We start from the raw sequence: 9,923 nt of genomic DNA, 5'->3' as shown, positions 1-9,923 counted from the left end.
TGCATCAAAGAGTGCATTAGGAATTTTCTCATAAGCATAAGAATGTTGTTTCCAAAAAGTGCTTAGTATTCTGGGAATTAATCAAAATTAAGCTGAGTGATGTGATTGTAGATCCAACCAGGGAATTAATTTGTCAATTAGATTAATGTGAGTAATTGCAAAGAGCCAGCAATAAACAAGTAAAGAAAAGACAATCCCAATTCCTTCAGTTTTTTTTATTAACACATATCAACATGTCCACTTAAAAGGACTAAGTAGCAAATATGTTTTCTTCTGCATTCAACTGAACACAAAAGGCTAATTTCTGTACATTCACTAAGGCTCTGTCTTTAGGGAAAACACAGGTTTCCATAAGGCAAACAATATCTACAGGAATGATATTAAGTACTTTATCCAGCATGTCAATTTACATCCCAGTTCTTCCTGACAGTGCAAAGATGCAAGCTAGTAGCATGATCTGCTCTGCCATTTCATATTTTACAGCCTTAATACACAGTAAAGGGAAAAGGCAAGTATAAAATAAGTTCACATTATCAGAATGTGTCATTTTGGAGTTTTCCTGTGTAAGGTAGGTTGGTGTATCAGCAGGAAAAAGGTTGGACTGTTGCTTAACACTGAACCAATTCTGAATGAAAAAAAAAATAAAAATAAAATATTGTGTAGTCTGAACATGTGTATAAATCTTAAAATGAATATGTAAATAAATATCATACATGTCAATCACATTTCTTTATCAGCGTGCATTGTGCAACCCCCATACCAGCCTTTCATTCACCCCTGTCACATCTGGCAGTTTCATGTCACTTTAACAGCATTCAAAACTCACAACACAAGAAAAATATTCAAATGTTTTAAAGCTGATTTGTCAGTTATTATTTCTGCTAAAAGTCACTGCATGAGACAGTTGTGAAATGAGGGAACAGCGGTTCTAAAAAGGTGCAATTACAAATGTTTTTTCACAGCAGTTGACAGTTAATACAAATGGTAATGACGATAGCTACTTGAAAATAGCATTAGTTTCAGCTCATCTAAACAGCCTTCAAGATGCAGGATGTCTGCTTCAATTATGTAGCTTACTACTCGCTGTTGAAAGATGATACAGTTGATCATGTTTTTTTTTTTAAACTTTAAATGAAAAAAATACTGCACTATGGACTAAATGTGAGTGGATGCAGAAAAGTCACATTCCACAAGGCATGTGGATAACATAAGACGAATAAAACGTAGCGGGGCAGTTTAATGTAATCTCCCATTCAAAGAATGGCAGGTATTGGGAATTTAAATCTGTACAGTTACTGAACACCAACACTAAATGGTCAGATAATGCATAGCCTCTTTAACGCCGTCTTCACACAATGTTAAAAAAACTCATTAAAACACTGATTACACCCCCTGTGCTCCACACACATAACGAAACAGGCAGCACATTGACTCCACTTTCACCAACGGTGCAAATCAGCAGCTTACACTTAAAGTGCCTTCATACACGCAGAGTTGCTCCACTGTACGATGAAGGCAGTTTACAACTTCCAATTCAGAAACCCAACCTCAGGTTTTAATCCAGACAGACGTAAGGCAGTATGTTCAACCTGCTCTCATCTCCATGTGGGTCTAAGGAGATGCACTCGGTCCAGTCATACCAACTACCCTTTGTGTCATAGCAACCGTTAACCCCGGACCAGTGTTGCTTGTGTAATCTGTTCAGATCTTCATTGATGATCTCTCTGCTAACCCCCGGTAAATCCCTTGCTGGGAGTTCTGGTGCCAACACGTGTGTTTTCTTGACATCTGTACTTCGGTGGTCCTCTTTTTTCAAGAACTCGGTCATGAAAAAGTGTGCACCAGGGGTGTGGGCGCCTGACGATGTCAGCACGTTGCATTGCTGGCTAAGGTACGACTGGATTATTTCACTCCTCGACAGCGCTTTCCAGTCTGTCTGCTGGAAGGGACTGGGAGGAACCGGTGGATTCTGCTTCGGCTGTTCTGACAACTGAGATTCAGGTCTGTGGCCTAGTTTGACCTCGCCCTCATGGCAAGACTCCTTATGAAAGGAGGATTTGATCTGTCCTGTTACAGGGTCAAATGTTAGTCTTCTGTCTTTTAATCTGACTGGTTTAGTGCCGTCTTCTACAGTCTGTCCCTCTAAATTTACCACATGGTCCTTAGGCCTGTATTTCTGTCTTTTCCTTTTCTCTGTTCTGCCAACAGCACCATCATCTTCCAAACTGGCCACGTCACTGCAGCAGGAGGCATACGAGTTGTGAAGAGACATAATGGGCGGCCTGCTTTGAGAATCCAAATCTGAACCGTCTGTGTGCAAACCCTGAACACAACCATTGAAAGGCTGAGTGGAAGGGCCCAACCCAAAGGTGTCCACAGACCCAGGCCTCACAGTGGGGCTAGAAAGACCTTGTGCTTGTGATGTAGTTGGTTTGACACCAGCTTCCTGCTTTGGGATTTGAGGACTGTGCACAGAACCGCGTGGGCTTCTGGGTCGATATTGCCCCCCAGAGACAGCTTGCTCTTGTCTGGCTTGCTGCTGCAGAACTGATGCTTTTAGCAAAGAAGAAGTGCTAGGAGGTTTGCTGTATCCCAGGGCACTTGGATGAGGTTTTACAGCATTGACTGGGATTTTAATTAGCCTGTCATTATCCAATGGCTCAGAAATCTCCCTGTCTAAAGGCTGATTTGCACAAGTATCTGTAAAAAATTCAGAGCTACCGCCTATTCCATTGGTTGGCAGCGGTTTGGAGTTATGCATTTTATCATTAAGAGTAGTTTTGGATATCTTGGCTGGTAAGAGCTGTCCTTCCTTCTGGTCACCCTTACGTTTCCTTTTGCTTGGTTTCTCCAGCCTCGAAGAGTAGCAGTTGTTGAAGTCATTTCTGTTCTTCAACTCTGCGCCTGTTTTACCTGATGGTGTGGTGGCAGCTGGAATGGCAATGCAGGGATGAGCACCACCATTGGAAGACCATGATGCAGCGGTGTGTCCTTTGGACAACACTTCACCCTTCCCCGGCTCAATGAGCTTCTGCCAGTTTCGCAGGAGCTTCTTAGCCCTTTTTGCAAGGTCCTCATTCTTGGTTCTCTTCCGGACATCGTTGATGAGCTTGCCAAGACGGGTTTCCTTTAAGAAGAGAAGATCAGTGTTAAAACAGCAGCTTTGGATTTAACTGCATTTTATTTTGAATGCACAGACTGTAGGTCTGAACGCAACCCACCTCCAGTGCCTCTTTGGTGATAGGATGTTTCTCCAAATAGGAGATCACCTCCATAACTACCACCATGTTGCATATCTGCTGAAAAGACACATAGGTTTATAGATCACAATCCTGAGACATCACAATGTTGTCAGCATTACAACCATAGTGTCCATGTACAATTGTTTCTATGTTCTATGTAGGGTTTGCAATTTGAGATTTAGAACTTCACAGGCCCAATTTACATAAGTTCTCCAGAGAGAGAAAGAGAGGCTGTTAAAAGGTTGAGGCATACTTTGAATAAACTTTCAAATGTGCACCTGTATTTCAAGAGATGATGTGTTCCTACTGGTTTCAGGCTCAATATGACAAACTGAGATTACATGCAAATGTGCCATTGTATACCAAAAGAAGAGGACAGATCTGCAAGTAAGCTAGTACCTGCCCATTCACTTTAATCTGGGCCTGCTCTGCGCCAACTAAAGTTTGGCGATATGATATGTTATGATGATATAAATGTGTCCGCCATCTTAGATTGTACTGTGATAGCAACCCAGGGTTCAACAATAAGGGGCAAGTAAAAAAAAAAAAAAAAAAAAAGTTTTAATAATTTTTTTTTTCGATAATCATCGTATCATAAATAACATTAGCATTCTCTTGCCCACATTGGAAGAATGCTTGCTTTATGATTTGAATGTGCCGTTGGCCAATCATGAATTGAGTTGGGGCTAGTGACGTGTGACTGCCTTGTTAGAAGAAGAAAAGGATGATGGCTGCATACGAGCTAAAGCTAAAGAGATTGTTTTAAGCGTCCTGGAAGAAGGAGTTCAGTGTTTCCCACACATTTTTTTTTTTTTTAAACGCTAATTTATTTATTTTTAAACGCTATTTAAAAACACTTTCCGCTGCATTTCCTTTCCCTGCTCTCCTCCGCGCGGCAATGGTTAGAGTTAAGGTGAGGGTTAGCTGCCTGGAAGGCAACGTTGGAGGCTTAAAACACCATTGAGCCCACCGTGCACACAGCGTCGGTCTCCATAAAGGAGAGAAGACAGCGAAATTCCCGAAAGGTTGGGATCTATCTTGTGAACACCTTTATACAATCACACATTCACAATCACCGACCCGACTCTTAGCAAACAAGCGTATGTGCCTGCTTTAGAAAGTTAACTAGTCACAAGTTTGTGGTAAAATGCAGTTGGGTTGTCTAGGTCAAAACACTATATCTCCTGAGAACCGAGGAAAATTTTGTTTTTCCTAATCAGATTTTTTTGTGATTCCATACCCGTTTAAGGTTAAAAAAAACATCTTACAATTTAAATTTTTATTTTTATTTATTTAAAGAATGTCCACTGTAGTGGACAACAGGATCATTTGAGTACGAAAACAGACAAATTTGGTAGATGTGGAGTCATTATTTACATGAAGATAGTCCTGATGTCCACTATAATTGACATTCATAAAATGGCAAATTTTTCAAAAGATACATCATGTAGTTTCTATCAGAACTCAATATATGATTCCTAACACCTTAATGAACAAGAAAATATATGATTATCATAGTAACAAAACCATAGACAAACAATATTTGACTCATCTCTTATCTTTCCATAAAATGTGCTTGTTCCTATGCTGTCCATTTTGGATTGAAAGATAGAGGCGGTTCCCGGCCTCCCAGCCAATCAAATAACACATTACTGAAAAGCCCAGTACATTACAGTACAGCAGGAATTAAGAGACTTGCACAAAAGATTCCAAGGAGAGAAATTAAACTCAAATGTCCACTACAGTGGACATAAGTCAATGGGCTGGGTCTCAGGAGGATACGTAGCAGCTGTGAATCAAATAAACGTATTATAAATAATGTTATGTAATTTTTTACTCTTACACTGAATATTAGCGGCTTCAATCCAGATGAGTATTGAAAAGGATTTTCCACGACTGAAAAATGGCACGCCACAAATTGCTTTCTAATCTGTGGGAAACACTAGAGTTTTCTTATGTGGCAATAGAGGATGTCGATGAAACAACTACAACATTTTGTAAACGTTGTCACATGTTTGAGTCCAAGGCAGATAAAAGTGGACCATTTTTCAAAGTAACGTTTTTATTCAGAAAACCAGTAAAAATTTACTTTGGGCAAGTAGAATTCTTTTTCACTAGCCTGAACGGGCAAGTGAAAAAAAACAACCATAACATTAAACCCTGCAACCCTTTTAAAATAGTAGGCAATGTTGCAACTCAATAAAGGATTGCTTAATGGCGATATTGGATTTGTTTTTAAGATTTCTGCATCAATGTAATAAAGTACCTAGATGTATCAGGTGTTTAATTTGCTGGATTTAACAAAACAAGACTTTTCTATGTGGTTATTAATATATATCATGGTAGAGGAATTCATATCAGCCACTTATAACACCAGCTGTGTGTATGTATGATCAAAATAATACAGTATAGTAGACATTATTATTATTTATTCTAGAAGCCAACACATCAGCTTATTACGTTATGTGCTTAAACCTGTAAATTATCACTACAAAAGGCCATACTTACATTTCTCCAAGTTAGCAAATAACATATCTAGCTTCAGTTAATGAGGCTTATGAGATGTCATTTTTTCTTTTTAGTAGTACTTTTCAATGACTTGAATGCAATTGCAATGCAATTCAATACAGAGGAACTGGACAGCATCCTGCCAAAGTGTGGTATTACAATGTCACGGTGTTAAACTTGTATCGGATACTGCCCAGTTGTGATGTTGCCAGAAAAGTGCTGTAACATACCACGACAACCTCATCAGCTGTGTGATAGAGAAGGGTAGAGATGATGTTTTAATCTTACATGCAGCCTTGATCTTACTAAAACCCCAATTAATCAACTCAGCTCAGTTTTGAAAGTCTCCAGTCCTGAAGTATTTTTAAGTGCACACAAATAAGCTAACTTGGCTGCGTTAACATTAGCCAGCAGAAGTCACTCAGCTAAGCGCTGGTATGACTGGCATTAGTTACTTTAGCTAACTATTAATGTTAGCCAGATAATTAGCAAGAAAATACTAACTCGACATTCATACATTGACTGCCCCCACTTTGTCAACCCGGAGTCGGCTTGGCCTTGTTGTTTGCCTTTCTGCGCCCAGTTCGTCCTCTGGAAACTAGCGGTTATACTCACATTGCTCTGGCCGTCGATGGCCTGTAGCAGCCGGTCTCTCATCACCTGCGGAGTGGCTGTAGCCGCTGTCATCGCCTGGCGGTGTCGCGGGTCAGACTCAGGACGGACTAGACAGCAGAATCCCCCGAAGAGGCGGCAGTGGGAAACCTGTACACACTCACATGCTCGATAGAAGAGCTTCTCTGGGCGTGAGCACCATGTTTTATGATGCTTTTATTTTTGTTTTTATTCGCCGCCGTCACGATTTAATAATTCGGACGACGAGAACAGAAAATCCTCTCCGGGAATCGGCTACCCCCCTCGGCTGGTAGCCTCCTCCTCCTCTTCTCATCAGGCTTTTTGTTAAGCGTTCGCGCAGAGCATGATGGGAGAATTTTACGTAACCAATTGTTCACATCCGCCTTACGCGTACGTCCCCGTCCCCCCGGTCTTTAATACCGTTTAATACGTCCATTCGTACCTTGTTCTATGAAAAAATTTGTTAAATTAGGCAGGTCTGCACAGCAAAAGGTTCTTCATTCATTTTTTTTTATTGATTCCTACGTTTCATACCGTAACAATTTTCCATTTAGAAGTTCCAAAAAGGATATGCGCTGTATTTGAATTGCAACATAAAACTGTTTATTTATTATTTTGGATGTGCACACAGCATTTGGAAATACAAGACGATCATAGTAAAAATACAACGCAAAGCCATACTTTAAAGATATTCTATTTATATACCCTTTTCGCTCAATGAAGTCAACATTGGATCATACACCCCTCTTGCCAATAGACAATCACAACCACTAAATAAACAGACATTGTATAAGAAAACTATTTTTATTATTGTGAATAAAGACACATTTACATTGTAGGACAAATACATTTACGTAATTCATGTGCCCCAGAATACAGGAATGTTGTTTTTAAATCTGCATTAAAATATTGTGTATGGACATACACTAGAGTGAGTACATTTGGAGATATTTGTACAGAGGAGATGAGATAAGTTCATTAAGTGACAGTGATAATTTGACTATTCTGTTGAATCAAGTAAAAGGGATAAAAGGATGTTTAAGCAAGACGATCTTGGCAAGTCAAAAGGTTTTCCACCATCTTTGATTACTGCTGGATCTTTAAATGATGAAACACATAACGAGTCACAGTTAAACATGTTTTATCCTGTTAGTGAAGTCTGTCCCTTATTTCAACCCTGCTGTTTGTTAAATAAGCAAACTGACACGCCGGAGAAAATAAACTCATGTTTTATAATGAAGCACAGGGGCACACAACAACATGTATTCAGCAAAGGGAAGGGTGTTGGTGCAGTTGCAGCTTAAAAGCCAAGGGTACAAATGTAACAACTTCTGTACGACAAAATAAATACAGCGATTCATAAATTCCTGTACAGCCAAAAGCAGACTTATGATTTGGGGGTTGTGAAGAAAATGGAGAATAATTACAGTTAAAAAGGGCAAAAAGAACAACAAACTCTAACCAAGGAAAAGTTTATAGCATCCAACTTGGAAAAACAGCATCCTGATGAAAGTCCAGTCGCCAAAAATGTTGATCATGACCCAAACAATCTGTGAGGATTGAAGACATTCAGCCAGTTAGAAAAACAAGAACTTCACAGAACATTTCTAGAACTCTTTAAAAAAAATACTTTATAAAAAAGTATTCTAGGACATGTAGGGGAACACAAACTGCAGCACAGTTGAACAACAGCCAGGATGAAGGAAGGAAAGTAGGCTTGGAAATGTGAATATTAGAAATATCTATCTATCTTCACATTCCTGTAAAAAATGTAAATCATTTAGTCCATCTCCCAGTACTTTCTGACGTATCCCTGTCTGTGGCACCCCAAGTCCATTGGTTCCCAATAAAGGCCTAAATCTCCAAAAAAAAAGGGTCACAAATATATAGTTTCAGTAACAAATTACCTAAAACAGCTAAGCACTGTAGTTTTTTTTTGACATGGACTAATAAACATTTGGTCCACTAGTGAGTATTTACAACAGCAAGATGGTGTATAAAAGGACTAACACTAATAAAATTGTGTTCATTGTAATTAATACACACCAGCCAGTGCAACATCAATGTGTTTTTAATTGTTAATGTGAAACAATGGAGCTCTATGGCAAAAGGGGATAAGATGTATATTAGCATTAAACTACAGCTACATGACCAGAATCAACTTAAAGTCGAATACTCACACGACCATGCAGAACATCATGAAGACGTTCCACAGAGCGATGAAGATCCTAAAGTATCGCAGGCTGAGCAGAAACTCTCTGATGTTGTCACCTGAAACGCAGATTTTTGTGGCACAGCTTTGAGAACTGCATTTTGCTGTGACACACACACTTTTTAGTGATCTTTTCCCCAGCTCTCTCATACACATACACACCTGTTGTCGGTGATTTGGACTCATCTCCAAATCCTTGGGACTCCTTTCTTTTGCTGCAAAACACCCAACGTTAAACTCTTATTTTGCTTTGTTGCTCTGATGGGAGGTTTTAGGAAGTGTGACTGTAACGTTAATACTCACAGCTTGAAGTTCAGCACAGCCCCTGCATTCACCAGTAAGGTCCTAGAGAGCACAGGGAGACAAATAGTTTATCTAGCTACCTGCTGAGCTAACCTTAGCTGGTGAGCTGGCATTAGCACTGAGCTAGCTTGTTATTTAGCTTGACGCCGCCATTTAACCAGCAACACGGTGCACAATAACACCCACACACAACATTCCCATTACACAAAACGTATCCGTATGTGAAACAAGTCAAAAAGAAAACAAATTACCCGAATATCAACAGATCTCCGATCATTTTGTTCACATCACGTCAAAGAAACACCTAACTTCCGTGTTCGTCACGCAATCAGGAATGTGGCCAATACCGTTTCAGAGATCTGAGACTGTGGTTTTAGGGTTTTATGCCCTGCATTTCCTTGTCAGGTTCTTCCTTCCCTGCGGCCGTGTGGTCTTTAATACGTGTGCCCCCGACGTTCTCCGCCAATGAAATTGTTACATGTGGTTTCAGTTATAGTAGCAATAAATGGTAATAGGCGCATAATATAGATATTATGTCTAATAATATAGTATAGATATATTATGTCTATGGTAATAGGAGTTGTACAGCAGATTAAAAAATCTGCCTGAAAGACTAGAATTAGGGAAATACAATCAACAAAACAAATAGGCTATGCACGAGCAACGTGCGCCACCTGTTGACAATAAACGTAATAGCAGCGTCTGGTTCAGACCTGCAGTGGTAGATTTGCTGTTGTTGCAGCGGCTGACAAGGCACCTCTAGCCTTTATGATAGGCCTACTAAAAATGAGCGGAACTAAATGTATTTATTTATTTATTTATTTATTTATTTATTTACATATTCCAGGTGGACAGAGATCCCCAAAATTGATGGTGTAAGGCTTTAACGTCTTTGGTTTCACTACACAGCATAAGTTAAAAAGAAAACAACGTGTAATTAGCCTCATTGAGGCTAACCATCAAGAACACAGATATCAAGAAACAATATGACTTTACGTAACACGACCTATATACCGTTATATTTA

The 9,923-nt window shown here is 39.5% G+C and overlaps 2 protein-coding genes across 3 annotated transcripts; both read right to left on the bottom strand.

Moving 5' to 3' along the window:
- Positions 1–200: 200 nt before the first annotated feature.
- Positions 201–6,752, bottom strand: LOC114561354 (mediator of RNA polymerase II transcription subunit 26). Of its 2 annotated transcripts, none has more exons than XM_028587347.1 (3): positions 6,366–6,752; positions 3,222–3,299; positions 201–3,127 (listed from the first exon to the last, which is right to left on the bottom strand). In XM_028587347.1, exons 1-3 carry the CDS (start codon positions 6,435–6,437, stop codon positions 1,556–1,558), a joined length of 1,722 nt encoding a protein of 573 aa, XP_028443148.1. In that variant the 5' UTR covers positions 6,438–6,752; the 3' UTR covers positions 201–1,555. The 2 variants fall into 2 exon arrangements, with proteins under 2 accessions (XP_028443148.1, XP_028443149.1); XM_028587348.1 differs by having other exon boundaries at positions 3,222–3,296.
- Positions 6,753–7,171: 419 nt separating this feature from the next.
- smim7 (small integral membrane protein 7) lies at positions 7,172–9,334 on the bottom strand. Its single transcript, XM_028587771.1, has 5 exons — positions 9,150–9,334; positions 8,899–8,940; positions 8,758–8,810; positions 8,564–8,654; positions 7,172–7,933 (listed from the first exon to the last, which is right to left on the bottom strand). The coding sequence occupies exons 1-5, from the start codon at positions 9,173–9,175 to the stop codon at positions 7,918–7,920; spliced, it is 228 nt and encodes a 75-aa protein (XP_028443572.1). The 5' UTR covers positions 9,176–9,334; the 3' UTR covers positions 7,172–7,917.
- Positions 9,335–9,923: the final 589 nt, after the last annotated feature.

This window comes from Perca flavescens, chromosome 9, assembly GCF_004354835.1.
Source record: "Perca flavescens isolate YP-PL-M2 chromosome 9, PFLA_1.0, whole genome shotgun sequence".
Taxonomy (NCBI): domain Eukaryota; kingdom Metazoa; phylum Chordata; class Actinopteri; order Perciformes; family Percidae; genus Perca; species Perca flavescens.
Note: the sequence above shows the minus strand (reverse complement) of the source record. Positions and strands in the feature narration are given on the sequence as shown.

Bases quoted from the DNA above. Each gene is read 5' to 3' on its own strand.
- LOC114561354 (XM_028587347.1), bottom strand. From the start codon at position 6,437: ATGACAGCGGCTACAGCCACTCCGCAGGTGATGAGAGACCGGCTGCTA. The intron at 3,300-6,365 runs GTGAGTATAACC...GTGTCTTTTCAG, and splicing joins CCATCGACGGCCAGAGCAAT to CAGATATGCAACATGGTGGT. The intron at 3,128-3,221 runs GTGGGTTGCGTT...CTCTTCTTAAAG, and splicing joins TCACCAAAGAGGCACTGGAG to GAAACCCGTCTTGGCAAGCT.
- smim7 (XM_028587771.1), bottom strand. From the start codon at position 9,175: ATGATCGGAGATCTGTTGATATTCGG. The intron at 8,941-9,149 runs GTAATTTGTTTT...TGTGCTCTCTAG, and splicing joins GGAGATCTGTTGATATTCGG to GACCTTACTGGTGAATGCAG. The intron at 8,655-8,757 runs GTGTGTATGTGT...TCTGCGTTTCAG, and splicing joins GTCCAAATCACCGACAACAG to GTGACAACATCAGAGAGTTT.